Below are 24,774 nucleotides of genomic sequence, written 5' to 3' on the forward strand. Positions count from 1 at the left end.
CATTTCCCTCCATTTAATTTTCAGAAAAAGTTCCAAATTGAATGAAACTAAATTTCCATATGTTCTATTTTTCTTCTCCAAATCAAAACCTAAAAACCCTTCCTTTTCCTCTTCAATCCTTCTCTCTCTTCCCCAAATCAAAATCTGAAAGTAAAAGAAAGAAAGAGCAAAAACCACTTCTTTTTCCTCTGTTGTCATACGACTCTTTCTTCTTTCTCATTTTTTTCATCACCACCACCACCAACTTCCGGTCACCACAACTCTTCCGTCCGGCCTCCTTTAAAATCCCCACCGCCACCATTGAATTCCTCTCTTCTTCCTCTACAAAATGCCTCAATTTATTTTTAGATTGGAGAAGTTTATTTTTTTAGATCTCCCCCTTCTCTTTATTTGGGAAAACCAAACCCACCATCTTCTTCGTCATGATGTCAGCAACAAAACCCCTATGTTTATTTTGCAATCGGAGCAACTTTGTATTTACTCCATTTTTCTCCTTCTTGGTGAGTTTCATCTTCCTTCCTTCCCTCCTCTAAGTGTATTGTAGGAGTTTTGTATACGCATTTTTGGATTTTTGAATCAGGACATTATTTGAACATGTTGTTTTTGTTAAATCAGTGATTTTAAGCTTTCCAACAAGGCCTCAATGGACATATTAGACTTAGTTGTTATCTAGCAACAAAAATACTACTTCCCCAAACCAACTCATTATATTAAGGAAGCACATCCATTGATTGACCTGTATGACTCAGCCCCGTCATACATGAATTATTATTGGGCATAACAGAGGGACACATCATGTTGAACTTAGAGGCTACTTTTTCAGTAAACATGGATATCGACACTAATTTGTCCCAAGTGATTAGTTCTGATTGAGCAACTGCTTTCCCTGCTCAGTTTTTCTGCAGATATCTTATGGTCAGTACCATATCGCAACCAAAGGCATGATATTCTAGCCAATTTAGTTACAAGGTCAATTTAGTGTTCGATGGAAGCATTAGAGTTTAATTTCTATTATTTTTAAAGATATTTCTCTATATCCAATCCTACATTGACAAAATTATTATCCTAAATTATCAAAGTTTCATCTTCTTGATACTTTATTTATTTATTTATTAAAATATTGGTTGGAGTATTTCTGACTTGTTTTTTTATGGCTTGAATGGCTTAATGCTCTTTCTTTTATTGGCCGACAACTTCCTATGCTTGGAGCAACTTGCTCGTGTATTGTGGATAGAGCAACGGAGCATTTGTTTCATTTTTGTGTGTGCATTTGTTTTCCGGGCTTAGATCCAAAAGACTTTTTGTGTGTGCATTTGTTTCATTTTGTTCATATTCGATTCAGTTTTTTGTTTCATTTTTGTTCATATTTTTGTTCATTTTTGCCTTTGGCAATTTTTTCTCTGTTTTGATGTTGTTATTGGCATTAGCCACCCATGTTGAAATCTCATATGTTATAAAAGTTTGTACTCTATGCTGTCAAACAAATGATGTTAACCATGATGAAAGAACAATTGTTTTGAATGAAATTTCAATGCATCTGAACAATTGTTTTCGTGCTCATGATCAAAATGAGATGGCTATCAACCTTGGATTGTACATATCACAAAATTATCAAAGTAATGAAGAGGTTTCAGATGTATATCGCTTGATTGGGAAGTGGCTGGCAGAGACCAGATCTAGCAAGTTATTGGACAAACTTAATTTTGTTTAATGTTTAAATAATGGATGCTCCCTTGTGATGCCTGACTCATTTGAGTTCATGTCTTCTAATGTTTTTATCTTAACTTGCAGCTCAAGAACAATTTTAGAGAAGTATTTGAAACCTGCAGTCGCTATTGCTGAGGATGTGAAAAGTACAGATAAGAAGGCCATGGAAAAGAAATGTCAAACCCATTTTCATCTTGCATACTATATTGATGCTTTATTTAGGAGTCATGAAGAAAGACTTGATTCTAATGGTGGAAGGATCAAAGAGCAAAATGTAGCTAAGTTTATATCAACACTAGCTGGTTGAAACAATGAAAAACTAAAGGTCATGACACATGCTACTTCAATAGACACTACTACACTAGCTTTTGTTGTTGTTGTTAATCAAATTGGTGGTGATGGCTAAGTCATTTGTCCAATTCAATTTTATTTTCATAGTTAAAAAAAATCTTCAAGAGCTAAATGCCTAATTCAGTTTCATAGTTGGATAAGCTCAAGTACTATTGCTAGACCAATATGAAGGAGCAATACTCTGCAACATTTTGTCAAAGCGAAAGAAATTGAATATGGGTGATATGCTTTGGCAGTCAGTCAACAACCTTTGAATCTTCATGTCAAAACAGTTTGAATGTTTTGATTTCATATTGATTATGTAGTTTTATTTCAACAACCTTTTGTTTTCATAAGATTTAAGATTTGACATCACGGTCGCGTTATGATCCTGATAGTGCACAATTTTATAAGTCATTTCTAACAAAATTGAAAATCAAGTCAATTGTTTTCATGTAAGTTATAAGCTATTCTTTAAGCGATCGTGGAGAGCTTATGAAGATAAACTAAAAATAACTTTTAAAAAATTATTTAAGTACATATATGCAGGTTTTTTTCTTTCTTTCTATTCATATGGTTGAATTGAAAAAAAATAAGAGGTTGAATTAAAAAAAATGATTTGTGCTAGCATCTCCTAAGATATATGGTTGCTTCAACTATCAGAATAATTTTATTTGATACCGTTAGTTGCTTAGGTCTATTTTAATCGACGAACAAATGTCATTATTTTAAAGATTCTGACCAAAATGATTAATCACATAAAACAGTAAAAAATTAATTTTAAATTACATAATTGCACGACTAGGTCTGTTTTTTTCCTTAAAAAAAATGTTTTTGATAATAATATAATGCAATAATTCCTCTTCAAAAAAAAAAATATAATGCAATAATTAATTAGACCTTTTATTGCTTAATATGCCACTATCCAATACTTAAAAAAAAAAAATCATGAAATGCATATAAACCATGTATTAATTGTTCACAATTCACAACAAGTTATAAAAATTAAATAAAACAAACATCCCAAATTACCGTAATTGTTTTCCTGGTGTGGTTGGTGCTGAACGTGTGGCATTGGGAGGAGGTCATGAGTTTAACTCTTGCCATGCTTTGATATTGTATAATTTTTATTTAATTTTTTTTTATGTATAGTTTTTATTTAATTTTTTTCAGCGAATTTTTTCATCTTCTTCGCCCGTGTTGTCTGAAACGGGTTGTTTTGACCCGCGAAATGACCCAACCGGATCTCCCGTTGTACCTAATAAAATTCAATGATTTTTACGTAGTTTTAATCGAAATTGAAAGGCAAGAAGAATGCACACACTTATTTTGAAAATCCACAAGCTAACCGCAAATAATTGTTTTTTAAGATTCTTGCAAACAAACACCTTTAAAATCTTGATTTTTCACGGAAATTATACCGTGTTTCACAGTAATTTCATATTGGTATCGATTCAGCATTTAAAAACAAGATTCCATATCTTATTGAGTAATAATTATCCACACGAGAAATCTCACTCAAAAATAAATGGGTTATGGAACGATTTCAGAAATCAACCAAGAAAAGAAATCAAACTAAGCTGCAATCTCCAAACTTCAAAGGAAAATGAAATAATATTGAACAATTTTGTTGATGAAGAAGAACTTTAAGTTAATGGGTAGGTTGTTAGTGAGAAAACATTTCTGGAAATCTGAAGAAAAGTGTTAAGCATGAAGGAAAAGGGAAAGAAAGCTCAAGTGAGATTCAAATTGTAACTCACGTGTTAGTGAAGTGTGAATTACTACTATCCATGTTTCAATTTGATTAGGGGGTGTATGCAGCAAAAACAATAAATGAATATTTGGCATTATAATATGTTCCCTTTTTTAATGCATTAATTCCCTATCAGGTCACAAACTGCCACCTGTCCATAAATTTGTCGCTTGGGCATGGTACACAATTTCATACTTTGTGCATTCTAAATGCCACCCTAAATATATAGGTAAACATATTTAATACACTCCTTCAAAAAAATGATTTAATGTGCTAACATGGCATTCTTTCAAAAAGGAAGTCTCATATGACATGATATTAATATATTTATATATTTATTCATAACCTATTTTTTAATATAGAAAAAAAACATTATTGAAGAACTAAAGACTTAACTTTTTTTATCCTTTTTTTTAAAGAAAAGAATGCATACAAAAGGATAAAACTTCTTCAATCCAAATCCTTTTCTTATTTGGGTTGCATATTTGATGCGGTGACAACTACATTACGATCATCACTAAAAAGTGGATAGAGTTACTTTTGTTGAGCCGACACCAATAAAAATCACATTGTTATATAAATAATGGAAGATAGATGAGTGACTTTGATTGATGTCGACTGAGCATGAGTACCTCTACCCACTTTTTTTTTTCTTCTGAAATAACTCTACCCACATGTTGATGATAGGTAAATAAAAATTTACCATTTGAAAGTATAATGGGCGATTTGATTGTTAATAAGTTGGTGATTGTACAATAAGCCCTTTAAATTAGTTAAAATTTCAGAAAAATGTCTTCACAAAAGTTACAATCCGATCACTTGAGAAATTTGAGGGGCTTATGAATAAATTACACTCACCTTCCCTCAAAGATGTTTGAATTACACTCCCATCCTCTCTTATGTTAAAATATACATTCCCCTCCCTTGAAAAATAAAATTCATACTCCCCTCCCTTATAAGATGCTTTAATTACAACTCTCTCCCTTAATAATTAAATATGCAATACACTTTAATCTATTTTAACATAAATAAATATTTTTATGATATATATTAATTTTGAACAACCATTTAAGAAAAATTAATTCATTTCTTTATAATTCAAATGTCAATGATAATTAAATTTAAATATTTTGTTATTGATTTTTTTTAAAGAATATTTAAGAATATTTTATAATACTTATCTTTATATCTTTTTTAATAATATTTTTATAGTAATTCTTTCACTTCTTCATATGTTTGTCTCCAATGATATAGCTATCTTTATTCACTTTACTTTCTAATCTACGTATATTTTCAATGCATGTTCAAACCATCTAAATTGAGTTTTTATTTTTAAGATATGTTGTACATATCTCTCTTCAATCTTTATACTAACAATTTAGAGTTTTTAGAAATAGCCTATTCTAAAATTATGTCCTCTAAAGATGTCCACATCATCATAATCCTACTTGGCCTTTGTTCCAAAAATTCCTCCTAATTTTTAATACAAGCTTAATAATTATAAATATTATTAAAAACCGTTTTTTTAACATTAAATTGTACATAAAAAAGATAGTTGGTTACAATCAAATAATTATTAATATAATTATTGTTTCGATTAAAATTTATATGTTACATTAAAAAATTGGTACGTTACAATCCAATAATTATTAATACAATTATTGTTTTGATTAAAATTTATATGTTACTTTTAAAATTTGGTACGTTACAATCAAATAATTATTAATATAATTATTGTTTCGATTAAAATTTATAGGTTACATTAAAAATTTGTACGTTACAATCAAATAATTATTAATGTATTTAGTATTTGATTAACATTTATACGGTACATTAAAAATTTGGTAAGTTACAAAATTATAATAAATAACTTGAATAAATTATATTTTGAATTTTCGTCCGTTACACTATGACAATAACCTACTAATTAAAAATTTAATTGTATTAAATAGTTTTTAAGGTTATATAATTAATTTTTATTCGTTACAAAATTATATTACTTAATATTAATAAGATATTATTAAATTTCAAATGTTATGAAGTTAATTTTTTGCAGGTTACATGAAATATAATCTAATCGTTTAATGCACATTTTATAATATTAAAGACGTTGATAATATTAATTTTAAAACGGTCAAATTAATAATTAATAGATATTAACCGTTATGGTACTATTTTTCTATATAAATAGTAGCGCTTTTGGGAACGAGTACACAACAATCACAAAATATAGTTCTTCTTTTACTGTTATCTGATATCTATATTCTAAGTTATTTATGTAATTTTTTCTATTGCAAAGGAAAATGTCTACGAAACACGAGTTCATCTTTGATGTTTCGTCAAGAAAACAATCGTGGACATTGGTTGTGAGGGTTGTTAGTGTTTGGTTTGTTCAAGACTACAAAAATAAAAAACTACCATTTTCCATGGAGTTGGTTCTAATGGATCGAAAGGTACTTTTTTCATATCGTTTTTGTTTTTTTTTTTGTTTAAGGTATAGTGTTTTTATCTTTGTTATCTAGGGTGATCGAATTGGTGCGTCTATACGAAGAATATTGATCTACAAGTTCATGGAGCAACTCCAAGAGGAAATGGTGTTCACGATTTCCTCATTTGATCTTGCTTGCAACAGTGGTTCATATCGACCATCAACTGAATTTCACAAAAGTAAAACTATCTAAAACTGCTTTGGTCCCAACAAACATGTATTCATTTACATATGCATCTGATGTTTTCAATGATTTTTACAACAACTACTTGGTTGGTAAGTGACTATCCCTTTCTTCGTATCAATTGAATTATTTGATATTGTTTATTTACAATAATACAATAATAAATTAATTACTTTTTGGTGAAAATAGTTTTATTTTTCAATATATTTTTTTTTCAACCTTGATTTTTTTCATTCATATATATTTTGTTTTTTAATGATATTTCAATGTTACACATTATTTTTATACGTTGTATAATTACCTTGAAGGTTGAATTAATATGTTTAATAATTAAGTAACCGTTTAGATCTTTTTTTAATGCTAATAAAACGTTTTGTTTAATATGATTCAAGTATACATTATATTCTTATAATATTAAATTGTAATTTAATCAATATTTTAATTTGTGTTATATATGCAAATGTAATTGGAGTCATGACTAGAGTGAGTGTTGAAAGAGGATATGAAGAGATGGTGGAAAAACTAAAATGAATGTCATTGAACAGGATTCAAATTGCTAAGCTTTATTTTTTGTATGTTTTTTTTTTAAACATGTATTATGGGTAAGCTTAAATGTACTCTTTTGACAATTTTTATGATAGGATTTAATGGATAAGTTTTCTGAAACAAGTCCCACAACTCCACAGGATGTAAACTCGAAAGATGTTATTGACTCATATTCTTAATCATTTGCACCTCCTAAGAAGAGAACATTGCCAATAAACGAAGATTGCGGGACATCTGGCGCAATTGTTCAATTAATCAAAAAGATTGTGAAGATGGAGAAATAATATTTACAAGTGACTTGGTTACGTTTAAGTTGTTTATCCATTATGTCAATGTTATATGTCTGTTTTTAATGTAGTAGAATAAAGTCCATGTTATAGACAACGGAATTACGATTTTCAATTGAATAAATCAATATGGTTGCATGTATTGACACTTCAATGAAAAATATTTCAGTTTTCATATTATCAATTTACGATTTACTTATGCCTTAAACTTTACACAAATTCAAAAATAAATATAATAATTAAATTAAGGATTCTATGGAAGAAGTTATGTATTGAACAAGATACACCTTATCTCTCTTAATCCAATTAACCTTTCTAGATTCCTTACTCCCTCCTCACAAAAACAAAAACAAAAAAAATAAGGATTCAATGGAAGAAGTTATACTTGTGGGAGCCTTAAAGAATGAAATAAATTAAACCAACTGAGGTGGTATTGAAATAGAGTACAAAAGATATAATACAAGAACTAAAATGAACGTCATTGAATTGAATTCGAATGAGTGACCTTTATTTGTTTTTATTTTTTTATTTTTAATATGGAATAGACTATGATATTTAATTATAATTTTGATTATTTGTCAATTCATTTTAAGAGATATCGGTTTGAATGTAGTCTCTTCATATATTATGTTGAGGAATTAAATTCTTTGTTTATAATTATCAACTTGATTGTTTAATATGATTGGAATGTAAAAATCTATTCATTTACTTAAAGCGTTTTATTTGTTTCTTTAGGGATAGGAAAATCAATGTTACAAAATCTTTTTTCATCAACTAGGATCACGTTCAACCCTGAAATTATAGAGACAAATGAACTAAAGAAAATGTATTATTATTTTGGTAGAGAGAATTTTTTGGTCACACTTTACTTATGTCTTTTTTATGCTCCATATCTTGGTCACACATTAACTTCAAAAGGTTCCATATAGATTATGATATTAGATGAGTTCAGTCTTTATAATGAAAAACAATTCTACATTCAATCGAGGGAGTTGACACATATCTTATACCTTTTTATTCCCCGCGTTTGGGTTTGTTGGTTTCAATTAGGAACTTTGAGAATGAGGGATGACTCTTTTTGAAAAATGGAAAATAATGATTTGAAAATCAGAATTACGGTAAAATAAAAGGACATTAATTTAGAGTGTTTTAATTTGTGACCCTTTGATCTCCAATAAAATAAAATTGAGGGAAGATATTAAAGAAAATTGTTTTCTCATTTTCTCTCTCTTCTGAGAAAAATACTATCTCCAATATTTTTTTAGGGACTCTTTCCAATCTTAAATATAAATAAATAATTAATTTTTTTAATCTCAAATCAAATATAACTTACTTTGTCTCTATTTAATGTTGTTTATCCTATGTGGTATTGTAGAAATAATCAGATTCAATAATTCAAGACTTTTGTAACCCAAAAAAAAAACCAAGACTTGCTAGAAATGCAATTATTGCTATGATCACAACTCAAGTTTCTCTATCTGGTAGGACAAAGCTAACAAATGGTCCAACTATCTTTGATTTTGTTAGTTTGAAAGCTTTTAAAATGGATACTCATCATCAAAGAACACAAAAATTATTGAGGTTATTTGACAACCACCTATCCATAGTTGGATAAAGTGTGATACTGATGGCATAACTTAAGGCAATCCAAGACCAACAACTTCTGTAGGCATCTACAAAAACAATCACGGAGAGAGTATTGGTTGTTTTGTTTCAAACCTTGCAATTTGTAATGCTCTGTTTACTTAGATTATGGCAGTCATTCTTACAATGGAATGTGCTTACCAGAAAAATTGGCATAATATTTGGATTGAAAGTAATTCAAAAATGGTTACCTTAGTCATCAAGTAATTCAAATTGTTCCTTGGCATATCAAAAATAGATGGCTTAACTGTCTTATTCCATTGCAATCAATGAATTTCATGATGTCCTATATGTTCAGATAGGAAAATTGTTGCGCAGATAAATTGGGTACTTTAGGTCTGTCTATCAATGATTTTATTTGGTGGTCTTTCACACATGTTCAGATTAGTGAAGATTTAGTTAAGAATATACTTGGTCTTCTATGTTATAGACTGTTTTAACATTTTGAGGATTTGGTTTGCACACCCCCCCTCCTTTTTTTTATCCTACTTTTCATTTTAACAGATCTATGGTGTGTCCTTCATAGGCCTTCAATTTATAAAGTAATGTTATTTATCCTAAATATATTTTAATTCATGTAAGTTTATTTTTAATGACTTTTACATTCTCATGAAAGAAAGTTTTAATAGATGAGCTTTTGAGAATGTTGTATTATTTATGAAACCCAGAATAGTAATTGATACAACTAAAATTTTGAATTTAGGTATTTTTGTTTATAATTGAGATCCGAGAGAGTATTGAAATTAAGTATTTTTTTTTATTAAGAATGGAAAATTAAAACATAGGTAATCATATCCATTTGATAAATGGATATATTCAATGACTGATAAACCAAATCTAATATGAACTCTTACTAATTTCCCTTAAAAAAATGAACTTTTACTAATTGGTTAATTTTTTGGGAGTATATTAATTATTTATAGTGTTTTTATCTTTTAGGCTTAATTGTACTTTTGTTAAATATTTTATCCCTTTCACAAAAATAATCATCTCTTTATACAATTTAACATTTTTTATCTCAATAAATGATGATTTATTGTTTCAATTTTAAATATAAAGATAAAATACCACATGACGCCGAAATTATAGATGAAAAAAACAAAAACAATAATATTTAAAAAATATGTTAATATGTAAAACCTGTTAAATAATTTTAAATAAAATGTATCCCGTGCTTAGCACGGGGCGTTACACTAGTGTTATTACAAAGAGAGGTGGGGTAGCATCATTGAAAACTTCACACATCTGTCCCGATGATATAATCTACCTATATTTTGTACGTAAGTATTGGTTTTTTATTTTATTTTATGAGATATGTCGTATAATATCTCTTTTCAATATTATTACCGAGAGTGTTGTGATAGCATCATGCAAAAATATTTGATAAATAACAAAATATTTTATAAGGATTAAGAATTTATTTACCTTACTCAGAAAAAAAAAATTATTTACCTTTCTCTTTTTACCCTCTTTAAATATATTGGTTGTTTTGTCTCTAGCATGTATGTACTATTTTTTTTGTTTGTTGAAATAAGCATGTATGTACTAGTACATCTTAATTCTTAAGCATGTGCCGTATAATTATTTCTCCATCTGAAAAGACTTCATCAGCCTAAACTTTTCTGGAAAATATTTGGGTGACATATTGTCACCGTGACATTAAATCTGGGCCACACAAATGTACTCATGGATGTGTTGTGTGACCCAGATGCAAATGACAATGTGTGTTGTGTGACCTAGATTTAATGTCACGGTGACATTATGTCACCCAAGTGCTGTCCCACTTTTCTATCTCTTTTCTTCACCAGCAATTTACTTGTTCCCTCTCCCACGCATTCAATTTCAATGTTTCTCTCTCTCTCTCTCTCTCTCTCTCTCTCTCTCTCTCTCTCTCTCTCTCTCTCTCTCTCTCTCTCTCTCTCTCTCTCTCTCTCTCTCTCTCTCCAAATTAGGGTTTACCTCGTTGGTATGATTGTCAAAAGGTGTTGTTGTTGCTTAATAGTAGGAATTCTGCTCTTTACCCAAATGTTTCTGCTCATTCTCAAAGTAAATGATTAAAATGCCCCTACATGAGTTAACTCACGCTGGTTTTGTTTCACGCTGGTCAAAGAAAAACAAAAGAACCGGATTGAGGCTGTCCTTGTCCATTCAACTGTGACTATGAGATTATTTTATTGGAAGAAAAAAACTTGTATAACCAATGTCAATGAAACTGAGATAAAGAACCCAATCAAAGGGAAAGGAAACTGAAGCTGGAAACAAACACTAGAGAACAAAATTCATGATTATATCATGTTTTGTTTGGTAGAATGAAAATATATCCGGTGAATTAATTTACTTATTTTCTACAAATTTCATTCAACAAGTAAATTAAAATAAATGATTGAAAAGGTTGGTTTATTGATAATAATACGGAGTGTATATAGTACTAGTAGTTATTAGCATGAATGAAAAATCGTACCGTGAAAATCTGGAACATTTATATGAGAAAGAGACAGAGATTGAATGGAGAAGAGGAAAGGAGCAGCGAGTAATAAAGATCAAGCAAATATTTTCAAACCAGCGTGAGTTAACTCACGCTAGGTTTTGGTGTGTGTTTTTTTTCTGCGTGACTTAAGTCACGTAGCGTAAGTTAACTCGTGCAAATTTAACACTAGCGTGGGTTAACTCACGTAGGGGCATTTTTGTCATTTACTTTGGGAATGAGCAGAAACGTTTGGGTAATGAGCAGTTTTCTAATAGTAGTTGGTTCCTTCATAAGAGAAAAGTATCCTATCCCCTACTACTATGCCTTTTCAAATCCATTACCATTCCAACGGGTAATAGAGAACCTATATGATGATACCAAGACACCGGTTACATTCATCTAAGTAAAGATAGCAACAACACCCATTGATTCCATTTCAAGGATCCATCTAAGGCTCCTACATGTATAATTTCCTATATCGAATCTATTTTTAAAAAAAAAAAAATTGGGGGGGGGGGGGGGGGGGGGGGGTGACGTTTCTACTAAAATTGCATGGATCAAATGGAACTCTGTGTGTTTACCTGTGAATAAAGGTGGCTTCGGGGTTCGGAGGTTAGGAGAATTTAATGTTTCTTTATTAGGGAAGTGGTGCTGGAGGTTGTTGGTGGATAAGGATGGGTTGTGGTATCTTGTCTTAAAGCCACGAAAATGATTCTAGGTGGTGGAGGATGATTTGTGCTATGAAGGAAGGGAGGGGTGCGGATGGTGGTAGTTGGTTCGACACCAATATTAGACGGGTGGTAGGAGATGAGCATCAAACATTCTTTTGGACTGATAACTGGCTGGATGGAGTTCCTTTAAATATTCGGTTTAGTTGCCTCACTACTAGAAAAATCCTAAATACCGACGGAATTTAGAGACGGATTTTAATCTGTCTCCATTAGTGACGGAATTAGAGACCGAATTTAATTGGCTGAGACGGAAGTTGAGATTTTACCTTTAGAGACAGAATTTAGAGACGGTTGTTTCTGTCACTAACAGTTTCCGTGTCTACACCCGTCTCTAACAAATATAATTTATTATTTTAAAATCAAAATACTTGTAAAAACGTCCAGAGACCGAACTAATCCGTCTCTACAAAAAATTATAATTTAAAATAAATGGGCTCCCTAATTAAGCTTTCACACCAAATTAAATAATCCCTACAGCCAAAAATTTGCCCACATCGTGAAAGATTGAAAACCCACCCTCCACCCCCAAACGAACCCTAACCCTCTCTATTGCAAAATCCACCAACAACACGAAGCTCTCCCCAATCATACCCGTGCGATTTGCGAATATTGGCGAGAGGTCTTTTGTGACTGCGTTTTGTCTCATCTAACTCATTTCTTCTTGTCATTAAGCATCAGATCTGAACAACTTCGACTGAGTGGGTACATTTTTTTTTCTTCTGTCTTAATTTTCCAAAGATTACGATTTTATGTTTTGATTTCGTTTCTCGAATCGTTCGATTTCATTGTTTGTAGAATGGCCAAAGAGGAATTCAAAGCACTGGTTCCTGAATCCATTTTGAAGAGGCAAAAAGGAATGGGGAATGCCCATTGACGAAGAAATTGGAACTTGAATCATTGAAGAAGAAGAGATCTGAAACAAGGGAACTCATTTGGAGTTGAGTCAAACAGTACGCTAAAGAATACGATGTCGGGTATTAAAATTATATTAAGTTAATTTAATTTGATTAAACCATTTATTTATATGCTTATTTACTTAATCTGGGTTATACAAAAGGAGTTGATTAGGTTGAAGTGTGAAACTAATCTTAAGGGTGGATTTTATGTTGACCCTGAAGCTAAATTCTTGTTCAATACTTCATTATCATTGTTATCGACCCATAGTTAAGGATTATTTTGCAACTATTATGTTTGAGACCAGTAACTTCTTTCAGATTGATGTTTTTTATAACTTAATGAATTGGTTTTATTTTTGATGGATGCTGATTAGTAACTTCATTGGCTGATTGAGAAAATTGTCAAGGTCTGTTTGTGTCCCATTTATAATTTATAATGTTAAATAAAATAGTATGTTGGTTCATAGAAGAACATATATATATACACATGTGGCTGCATATACAAGTGAGTGTTGTATTTGCATCTCGTTGTTTTTGCGTGATGTGCATGCACCGCATATTTGCAATTGTGTTATTGTTGAATATGTTTTTGAGGTGCTGAGTTTTTGCTACACAAAATATATTTACAGGATATGTGTTTGTGTTTATATTTTCCTTATGTCTATTGTATGAATTGTAAATTGTAGATGACAAAACTTGCGATTATACCATTCACAGTGATGTTAGAAATCATTTTCCTAAAGAAACAATTCAGGTAAAAATTGAATTAAAATACTAAGTACTTGTTTATCTTATTCATTAAATAATAAATAATGGTCACATGCTAATAATCTTTTGTGCTAATTCATGCAGCCAAAAAATAAAATTCTCTCTATTCCTATTACTTGTTGGAGTTGGTGTTGCCTCTATCACTGATCTTCAACTCAATTTTGTGGGAACCATTCTTTCCCTTCTAGCAATCATAACAACATGTGTTAGCCAAATTGTATCCTTTATGGTAGCTACTATGTAATTTATTGTTGTTAATATTTATGATGGCTTAAAGGTGGAGAAGATTATATATTTAGATTTCTTAACTTAGTGCTTAATTTAGCTAACCAACACAATACAAAAGAAGCTTATTGTTTCTTCTACACAGTTGCTCTACCATTCTGCTCCATTCCAAGCAGCAATTTTTTTAGTTTCTGGCCCTGTTGTGGATCAATTGCTCACCAACCAAAGTGTGTTTGCCTACAAATATTCTTCTACAGTCTTGGTAATGTTCAATCCTAGTTGATTTAATTATTTGCTATATTATACGACTTAAATATTTTTATACTCTTCTATTATGTTTAGTCCTTAAAAAATCAATGATATTTTGTCTTCGATATGGTGATTTTGAATGGATTAAACTTTAGCCTCCTCAAATCACCAAATTAAGGACTAAATGTCGATAAAATAATTTTTATGGACTAAATGAGGGTACTTTATAGTTTTTTTTATAGACAAATGCAAGTGGGAACTCCGATGCGAGAACCATAAGATAAGAAACCTATTTATGGAACAAGAAATTTGTGTTTGTTTATATCTACTACTTGAACTCCAAGGTGATTGAAACAATTATCAAGTTCAAGGTAATTGAAACAATCATGATTTAATTTGGATCTTACTTATTTGATTTTATTTTGTAGATATGGAGTCTTCATGTTGTCCACAACCCAAGATACCATCTCAATCTTCATCTGCTACCTCTAGGGAGAACCAAAGATTTCACTAGTTAATGAAGGAATGACGAATATACAAGAAATAGCGGATGGAGAAAGGTTGTCTCTGCTACACAACAGGTATCTTAGCAAATAAAGATCCTTAGAGCTGCTGATGGGACATTTAGTTTACAAGGGAAATACATATGGGATTATGTGAGTAAATCAAGATGGGGATTATGTGAAGTTAGTTGAAACTTCACTAGTTATTTTATATGCATTACAACTTACAAGTGATTTGAAACTGACCTAGTTACTTTAAATTACCAACCAACTCTCTTTGTCTGTGTTTAGTTGCAGCAGCAGGGTAAGTGATTAAAATTCTGCTTACAAGTGTTTAGACAACACCAAGGCAAGTGATTTGTTTGTTTTTTTGCTGCTCATTCATAAGAGATTTTTTTTTGTTTTCTTCACAGCTTTGTAGTTTGTTAGCGTGTTTTCGATTAGAATCCCATCATGAAGATTTATGTATTTTGTGAAGTTGAGACCTACGAGTGAATCCCTCATGGGCAGTTATTCAATATACTAAATTTAAACTTTTTAGAAACCTTAGATAATAACAATTAACACCTTTTCTTTGTTTTATGCAGCATCTTTACCTATTTGAAGTTTTCTATCTTTGATTGATTTAATAGCATTCCATATCATCTAGTACAATTGTCTCTAAAAAGGTGAGATATTAGTTCTAAATTTTAATCCATGTTATTTATTTTTTTCAATAAGTTTATTGTTTAGTGTTTGATTTAGAACATGATTTGAAGGCTGTCTTTGTTATGTAGGATATTGTGTTTTGAAGGCTGACTGAATTTAGTTGGTATGCAAGCATAATAGGATATCACACCTAGGTATTCAATATCAACTAATTGTTTAAGGTTTGGTTATTTGAGCATGAAATCATGTTAGTAGAATAACATTAGTTTAATGTCTAAACAAGGATATGAGTGATATATATTGTGAATATTTTACTTCCTTTACATTCATGTCACTACATATATTGTTTTTGAATATGACTTCAAGTTTTGGCAATAATGCATCTTAAATGTGATTAACTTACTAGAACAATGGCTGGGTTATTTGGGGGAAGATTGAGAAAACAGAACGTAAGGTGACTTTCCGCCTCCAAATCCATGCTACATATGTAAGTTCTCTCTTCAGTTGTGTAAGTCATTCCGTAACTCTAATTGTTTATTGTTCTATACATAAAGCACTATTAAAGAAAATTTGTTGACTAGCTTGATTGACATTGCTTTGTTTCCTTGGCATAATTATTGAAAACAACAAAAACTATGCTTGAGACCCACATATTTTAAATTTTGCAGGCTGATGGAAGTTACCTATTTAGCTTAGACATTATTCCGAAGCTTTGTCAATTAGCTCAAGAACATGTCAAGAGCATGAGAGAATGATAATGTCAATGAAGGAGGGGATAGTAACAACAATTTAGAGATTTGGAAAGTTTTAGATTCATTATCATATTATTATTTTTAGGTAATGGATAGTTTTACTTTGATTTGTTCAGTTATTTGCAAACTATATTTATGTATTTTTAAGAGTACTTTTCTCTTGAATGAGACATTATTATGTTGATCAAAATTTGCAAACTATATTTATGTATTTTTAAAAGCACTTTAGGTTGTTTTTTTTTTTAAAAAAAAAAAAATTGTAGTTAGAGACGGAATATAAATTCTGTCTCTGTAGAGACGGAATTTATTTTATGTAGAGACAGAATTTGGTTTCTTTATTGACACGGAATATATAATTCAGAGACGGAATTTTTCCGTGTCTGGTAGAGACGGAATCTGTAAATTCGTCTCCAATAAGCTTAGAGACGAGGAAATTAACCACGGATCCAATTCCGTCTCCAATTCCGTCTCCAACTTGTTTAGAGACGGATTTTTTGCATTTTAGAGACTGATTTCGCCCGTCTCTAATTTGGATTTTTCTGGTAGTGCCTTTATGAGTTATCAGTTCATAAGGATTGTTTGGTGGAGGAGATGGCGAGATTAGGTTGGATGGTAGGTGGTAATGGGTGGGTGTGGAGGCGTCTTTTGATGGCGTGGGAGGAGGATAGCGTGAGGGAGTGTGCTTCTTTGTTAAATAATGTTATTTTGCAGGAGAATATTCATGACCAGTGGCGGTGGTTGCTTGGTTCGATTCACGGATATTCGGTTAGTGAGACTTATCGATTTCTAACCGACACATATGATCTGGTGGCTGTGGGCATCCTTAATGACGTGTGGCATAAACTGATTCCTACAAAAGTATCTTTGTTTGTTTGGCGTCTCCTTCAAGATAGAATTCCAACTAAATCAAATTTGGTGCGTCGACATGTTCTCCAACCTATTGACAATCTTTGTGTGGTTAGGAGTGTATGGATCAGTATGTCAGTGGATTGGTGTTCCTTGTGTTTTTCCAGGCTCGGTAACGGATCATTTCTTTCAGTTTACTCACTTGTCGGGTTTACCATATTCTTCCCATTCTTATCGAAAGGTTATTTGGCTAGCATGTATTTGGGCAATTTGGAAGGAGCGAAACAACTATGTATTTAAAAATGCGGGCATTGATCCTCTCATTATTGTTGACAAAGTCTTTTTATGGCTCTCTTCGAATTTTGTTCCTATTGCATTTGGATTTCATGATTGGTGGAGACATCCATTCCTTTGTATGGGTGTCATGTAAATTTTTTGTTATTTTATTCCTTTGGTGGGGGCATCGTTATTAGGTGCATGTGGTTTGTAACTGATATTGGGTGTTTCATCACTTTTAGCACATCTTGTGCGGGGTGAATCACCGTGCCTTGATTTGTTAAAAAAAAATATGGTAAATATGCGAAAAGAAAAAGAAAAAAGAGCTAAATAAGTAATAGGAATTTAACAGAAACTGTTTCAAAAATAAAATCAATAAAAAAAAGCAATGAGGTAGTGCAGCGGTTACTATCCCCGAAAGAATAATAACGTGGGTAGCTTGTTTTTTAACATCGCCAATTTTTTTTTTTATAAAAAATAATAAAATAATGTTAAAGGTTAAAAATGGAAGGTATGAAGTTCGAACCCCGGCCACCGCAAAAAAAAAGGTTACGGCTGTGTTTGGTAACACAAAAAAGCTAGTTTATAGCTTGTTGGACTAGCTTATATAAGCTTGTTTTGATGGAATGTGATGTGTTTGGTAAAAAGCTTTTTTCATTAGTTTATAGCGTTTTTTGAAAAGCTAATTCAAGTAATTTTTGAGCTTATAGCTTTTAGCTTTTTACATTTTCTTCCACTTTTAACCTTTATTTATTTTATTTTGTTGTTTTTAATTAAAAAAACTAACCACTTTCTAATATAACCGCTCACGTTCCTCTTAAAAAAACAAAACAAAAAAAACTGCTCACGTTTTAGCATTTATATATGGTTTTTTAATTTTTCTTGTTCAATTTTTTTTACCTTACTCTTAATTCATATAATAAATAATTATATATAAAATTTACCATAAATAGTGAAGCAAGTTTAGTTAAAAAAAATTATAAATTTTTTTTTGTTCAATAAAAAATGTCAATTAAATTCATAAATATATTTATCATTTTAGAGATTAAAATAATTTGAAACAAATTTAAATATTTAAAAAGAAAAACATTAAGGAATAAAAATTATGAGTTATAAAAAAATTAAACAAACATGTCCTTTTAGGTCATTTTATATTTATCAGCCACTTCAGCAGCTAATTTTATCAAACACTTTTAATTTTAATAAGTTAACTTTTCAGCTATAAGCTACCAGCTATCAGCCATCAGCTATAAGCTATCTTTTCAGCTATCAGCTATCAGCTAGCTTATAACTTATTTTTACCAAACACACCCTAAAAATGGAAGAAAATGTAAAAAGCTAAAAGCTACAAGCTCAAAAGCTACTTGAATTAGCTTCTTAAAAAACACTATAAGCCAGTGAGAAAAGCTTTTTACCAAACACATCACATTCTATTAAAACAAGCTTATAAGCTAGTCCAACAAGCTATAAGCTAGTTTATTTGTGCTACCAAACACAATCATAGTCACTTATAGTTTTTATATTTCTTTTATAAATCTTAACGGGTTTGCAGCCTAAGTCCATTTGCTAATCCGGTAAGAAAATAGTTCTTTTCATTTCTAAAATTTATCATTTAGCCATGTTGGTTCAGCCGTAAGACACTTTTAAAGTCGGTTAAATCGATTTTAAAATTGATTGAAGGTAGTTAAATGTTGTTGGCCAACGATAGTTGAAAAAAAAAGGCAATTGTCATTTGGGAGTTAAAAATTTCCCAATAACCTTTCAAAAAAAAAGCATAACTTTTTTTTCATAAGCATTCATGGTAGTTGTGTATGTAACGATAAGACGATCCTTCTTCTTCATTTTCTACAAAACAAAACACTCAAAACAACCCAAAACTCCAAACATTTAAAACTTACTCGAATATCATTTTTTTCATCAATCAAAGCAAACTCCTAAAGGATCATATTTCACGAGTTTAAAAGGTTCTAATCAAGAGGTGTGTGTTCATTTTCCCTAACTTGTCTTTTTTATTTCACGTTTTTCGTTGGCTTCTGCAATCGTTTCAGAAGGAATGGTGGTTCTTTCAGTAAGTCACATTTTTTCCTTATTATAATTTTATTAGGTTTTGATGTAAGCACTTGAAGTACATTTTGTTTTAACTATTTTATTTTGTAGAATATATGATTAAATAAGTTTTGGGTTTCTATAAATATCTCAAATTTCATTTTTAGTCCGTCTAAAAAATTTGAACAAGTTTTGGTACCCCAAATATTTTCCATCATGATTTTTGGTACCTCTTTTTAAATCTAACTCATGTATTCTTTTCACATTTTTAAATGAATTTTTACAAACATGTTTCGAATATTATAACAATATCTCCCACAAAAACCTAGATTTTTTTAAATGAATATGAATTTTTAAGTACTAAAAACTTAAAAGTTCATATTCAATTCATCCCTTGTTAAAACAAATTAACTTTTGCTCGGCCTAACCCAAATTTGTGTGGGCTAAAAGAGCCTCAGCCAAAACGAACCAGTTATTTTTGGGCCTCCATTTTTATGGCCCAGTAAGTGAAAATTTAAGGGTCTTTACTTTTCCCACTCTATCATATTCTCGCGCGCCCTTTTTCCCGAAAATACCATCTATTCGGATTATAAAATCCGAAACAGATTGTTAGGTATTTTCGAAATTTAGAATCCGAAAAAAAGCAAAATATGAAGAATTGTTCGTATTTGATATCAAACGTCTCTGCTAACCGTCGTACAATCCCCACATAAACTACAAAGCATTGCATGGATTGTATGAGCGGTCAGCACTGACGATGATATCATAAACACTCCCATATAACTAAAAAAATGAAGGAAAAAGTAAGAAAGGATGAGAAATGGAGAATGAATGAATTTGTTGAAGCATGCAAGGCTATGTATAGTCATAAACCTATCCTAGCTTGAAACTATAGTCAAAGGAAACGTTTACAATGCTCCAACAGACCAAAAATACATTGAACACACCACGAACCATCCAAACCTCGGGTGAAACGCCACAGTCCACACAATCTGGGAGGTTTTCGATCATATAATCTGAAACTCTCTAAATATTTTTGGATTGTATAATCTGAACACAACCAGACTCTATTTAAGTTTGATTTTTGGAGGATTTTCATGGCAAATGACATAGGAAAAAAAATAAAAAAAGGTACAAAACATAATTAAATGGCTCAAAATAGCAGAAGTGATGAAACTTTTGGGAATGTGTTTGAAGAGGTGCTTTTGTACTTGATCCAGCTGATCTGCCAACTAACATATTTCAATCGACAGGTCAACTGGATTAAGTTCACACAAGAACCTCTTTGGAATCAATAATGATGAAATGCAAGGTGTTTTGAAAGAAATGTTTTGAGTTAGATCATGCTGCCTTGCCAACTGACATATTTGTATTGCCAAGACAACAAGATTTAGCTCAGAGCAACCTCTTGATGTTCATATGTTTTAGAAGATTTTTCCAGAGTTTTTTGTTGTGTTTTACAACAAATGAATCGAAGACACTTATTTATAGAAGTTTATGTGCGACGTAGACCACATAAACTTTCAGTGCAATAGCTCACCAAAACTTTATATGGATTAGCTCACTAAAATTGGCAACGAAGAGAATCGAACCTAAAATTTTGAAAAAAAATATTATTTTAAAACTATGTAATCACTATAAGTACGTGTACATATAACTTAATTGAGTAAGACTTAAATGGTCACACGACCAAATATATAATGCTTATGTACGGACACAAAGTTGCACATATCCTCAAAATGTAAGATTATTTATTATTATTTTATGAGAAATTCTTACATGAACTCTTACCTAAGAGATCATTCTTACGCACAACCAATTAAAATCAAACATCTCATTAAAATAATAAAAATAATTAATATCATAATTTTTTCTCATTATTTTTAATATTTCTCTCTCCTTTTTCCACTTTCTTTAACCAACAAAAACCACCCACCACCATTTATGTTTCCATTTCCTTAATTAAAATCACATTTTTTTAAAGTTGATAACATGTGTCATATTTTTATTGGTTGAGTGTAAGAATAATCTCTTAAGTAAGAGTTCATGCAAGAATATCTTTTTATTTTATTAAAAAAATATTTCTTTTGTGTGCGTCTATATAAGAATTGATCTACATTAGTAATTCTAGTGGAAAATATATTAAAAGGTTTGAGAATGTCTGTATTGGACCGCATCAAAATATTCTAAATGTATCCATCCCACAATAGAATTGTCGTCCGGCAATATTACATTGTTTCGATCCATTCTATGAAACACCCTTAAAATACAATAAAATAGAATGATTCTCCAATGGTTTCATTTTTTGTTTTTCAAGATAACAATTAACGACAACAAAAAATTGCTTAGTAGAAAATCAAACAGGAAACTCATCAGGAAATGGTTGCTGTTGCCAGTTGTTGAATTTCACCCCTTCATATTTTGCTATGTCAATACCGACCAAGACGGCTCAACTTCAACTTCAACAAGAATACTTTCTTCTAACAATGCCTCGTAGATTACTTCAACTCCAAGGTTTCATTTTTGTACCTTGTTGCTAATCAAATGATATACAATGTAATGTAACAATTGTAATATGATGTAATAAGCATATTTTTCTAGCTGTATTAGTTTTTTCATGTTAATTTTTCTTTGATCAATGATGAATGAAATCTTGTGATGTGGCAGAGACACCTCCTTCCTCCTCCTCTTCCTCGCCGCACCACGTCTCCGGAGCTTTGTACTTTTTCCTTGGAGGGATCGTAGTGCTCGTCATATTGCTCATTCTTCTCTTTGTATTTTGGAAGCGTATTAAACGTGGCAGAGGCAAAACAGAAGAACTACCGGAGGAGACAGCTCCACCACCTAGTCAGACACAGAAGCAAGGTAATATGATAAAACATCATAAAAAGTTTACCACAAAATATATAGTAAAGTCAAATTGTTTTTATAAAGTTATAAGTTGTTTTCATAAACTTTACTTAAAGTTGATGGAAATAAACAAAAAAAATACTTATGGACGTCTAATAAACTATTTTCATAAGCTCTTCAGTCTAACAAGCGTTCAAGCAGTGCAAAATATTCAACAACTGTCAACTATATCATTTAATGCTTACATAGAAACATATATTATTTATTTTATTTTGCCCATGGCTGTGCTTATAAAAATAACCATATTTCTGTTATTTGTGCTTGGCAATTTACCAGAAGAGGTGATGAAGAGGATTATCCCAACGAATCAACAGTCAGGTAGTTTAAACTTTAAATAAAGCATAAACTATGAAATATATTTGACATTATACATGTACCATAGCATTGTAAATATCAATCTGTGTTGAAATTTCTATATGTATACAGGATTCATGGAGTTCATTAGTGGGAATCTTAGGACAATTAGCTACTTTGATTTCCAGACATTGAGAAAAGCCACCAAGAATTTTCACCGCAGATATCTTCTTGGAAGTGGTGGATTTGGCCCTGTCTATCAGGTATAATATAGGTACTAAATCTAATGATACTTACTTTGATACACAATTTTGACCTGACAATGAGAACCTGAACTCTTAAAGTCTTAATCATGATGCACCAATGTTACTATTATATTACATAATAATATCAAATTTAAGAAGCAGCAAATAACGTGGGAAACCAACATGGAATTGAATTTTCTACACCTTTGGTAATTGAGGCTCATATAAATTCATGTACTTATTGAGGACTACTTGTGTTTTGACAGGGAAAGTTGGCAGATGGAAGGCTAGTTGCTTGTAAGAAATTGTCTCTTGACAAATCTCACCAAGGAGAAAGAGAATTTCTAGCAGAAGTGAGAATGATCACAAGCATCCAGCATAAAAATCTTGTTCGCCTTCTCGGATGTTGCTCAGATGGACCTCAAAGGATACTTGTTTACGAATACATGAAGAACAGAAGTTTGGACTTCTTTATACATGGTATATATCCCACTGTCCATTCTATATCTTTATCTTCATAATATACATTTTATCCTTCGGAAAAAGTATTTTCCTTGAAGCTATGAAGGAACTGAATATATAGTTTGTACAAATTAAATAACTGTTATGCTTGATTTTCCTATGTGATCAGGGAAGAGTGATGAATTTCTTAATTGGAGCACCAGATTCCAAATTATTCTTGGAGTAGCGCGAGGATTGCAATACCTTCACGAGGATTCACATGTAAGAATTGTTCACCGAGATATTAAAGCAAGCAACATTCTTCTTGACGAAAAGTTTCAGCCGAGGATTGGAGATTTTGGACTAGCTAGGTTCTTCCCTGAAGACCAAGCTTACCTTAGCACTCAGTTTGCCGGAACATTGTAAGTCCTATATTCAATTGACACAATTCAGATGCCGACACATAAGATTACATTAAAATAATTTATTTTAGACATGTGAGTGTCGTGCTTAGAGTCCGTGTCACTTCAAATTTTTAATGATCTTCATTTCTTTTTGTTTCTTACGATTAGAGGTTATACAGCTCCTGAATATGCAATTAGAGGAGAACTATCTGAAAAGGCAGACATCTATAGTTTTGGAGTTCTTTTGCTTGAAATCATCAGCTGCAGAAAAAACACAGATCTCACTTTACCATCAGATATGCAGTACCTCCCTGAATATGTAACTGCTCATCTTCAATTCTAAAATGATTTTAGTTATTTTTTGAACCAATTTTTACAAGTCTTGAAATTAATGTTTGTGTGAATGTTGATTACAGGCATGGAAACTTTATGAGAAGTCAATGGTAATGGAACTTATAGATCCAAAGCTGATAGAAAAAGGATATGTAGAAAAAGATGTTATGCAAGCATTCCATGTCGCCTTCTTATGTCTTCAGCCACATCCAGATTTGAGACCTGCTATGTCACAGATTGTAGCATTGTTAACATTTAAAATTGATATGGTTACAACACCAATGAGGCCAGCTTTTCTCGATCGAAGGCGCGTAATGGATGATGAGAACCATTCTTGGGAAGTCATATCTGAGGTTTTACAAACTCCTGCAGCTAGTGATTCTATGCTATAACGTAAAAAAACCAATATATGAATATCACTGATCCATTTTTTCTATTAAATAGGAATTGTAACCTTAAAGATCAACGAAGGAAGTAAAATGTTTGAACTTTGAAGGATCAAACCAAGAATAGATTATTCCCTATGTGTATATATGTGTGTGTGAAAATCATCTCTTATTGGCATAAATTTGGCAATTTTGAATCTGTCGCCCTTGTCAAGTTATATATTTGTACTAATAGTTTTTTTAAGTTTTTTGGTCCACTTGCACTATTATCTTTTGCTATTAATGTGCCTCATTTCAATTCTTTAGCTCTTACTCCAAATCAAGTGAAATATAGGACCTAAAGTAGCTCTTGTTGAATGTGTAGTAAGTAGATGAGGGAAATGTTAAGTAAAGTAATGATTGGAGACATTTTGGA

General features: G+C 31.1%; 1 protein-coding gene and 3 long non-coding RNA genes across 5 annotated transcripts; all 4 read left to right on the forward strand.

Annotated features, from left to right (window-relative positions):
- LOC146903025 (uncharacterized) lies at nt 1-2,426 on the forward strand. The gene is made up of 2 exons (XR_015022950.1): nt 1-500; nt 1,792-2,426. It is a non-coding gene; the product is annotated as an uncharacterized LOC146903025 (long non-coding RNA).
- A 3,415-nt stretch (nt 2,427-5,841) lies between these two features.
- Nucleotides 5,842-7,647, forward strand: LOC146903026 (uncharacterized). The gene is made up of 3 exons (XR_015023053.1): nt 5,842-6,243; nt 6,313-6,554; nt 7,104-7,647. It is a non-coding gene; the product is annotated as an uncharacterized LOC146903026 (long non-coding RNA).
- A 7,145-nt stretch (nt 7,648-14,792) lies between these two features.
- On the forward strand, nt 14,793-16,368 carry LOC146903027 (uncharacterized). Of its 2 annotated transcripts, XR_015021688.1 has the most exons (6): nt 14,793-14,931; nt 15,070-15,127; nt 15,366-15,446; nt 15,555-15,620; nt 15,833-15,913; nt 16,095-16,368. It is a non-coding gene; the product is annotated as an uncharacterized LOC146903027 (long non-coding RNA). The 2 variants fall into 2 exon arrangements; XR_015021689.1 differs by lacking the exon at nt 15,070-15,127 and having other exon boundaries at nt 14,801-14,856.
- A 5,269-nt stretch (nt 16,369-21,637) lies between these two features.
- On the forward strand, nt 21,638-24,541 carry LOC146903028 (cysteine-rich receptor-like protein kinase 44). The gene is made up of 8 exons (XM_085733845.1): nt 21,638-21,860; nt 22,014-22,211; nt 22,533-22,574; nt 22,683-22,813; nt 23,062-23,275; nt 23,427-23,658; nt 23,809-23,959; nt 24,057-24,541. Exons 1-8 carry the CDS (start codon nt 21,773-21,775, stop codon nt 24,363-24,365), a joined length of 1,365 nt encoding a protein of 454 aa, XP_085589971.1. The 5' UTR covers nt 21,638-21,772; the 3' UTR covers nt 24,366-24,541.
- The last annotated feature ends 233 nt before the right edge of the window (nt 24,542-24,774 follow it).

This window comes from Medicago sativa, chromosome 8, assembly GCF_051527215.1.
Source record: "Medicago sativa cultivar Bolivia chromosome 8, Bolivia_mono, whole genome shotgun sequence".
Lineage (NCBI taxonomy): Eukaryota > Viridiplantae > Streptophyta > Magnoliopsida > Fabales > Fabaceae > Medicago > Medicago sativa.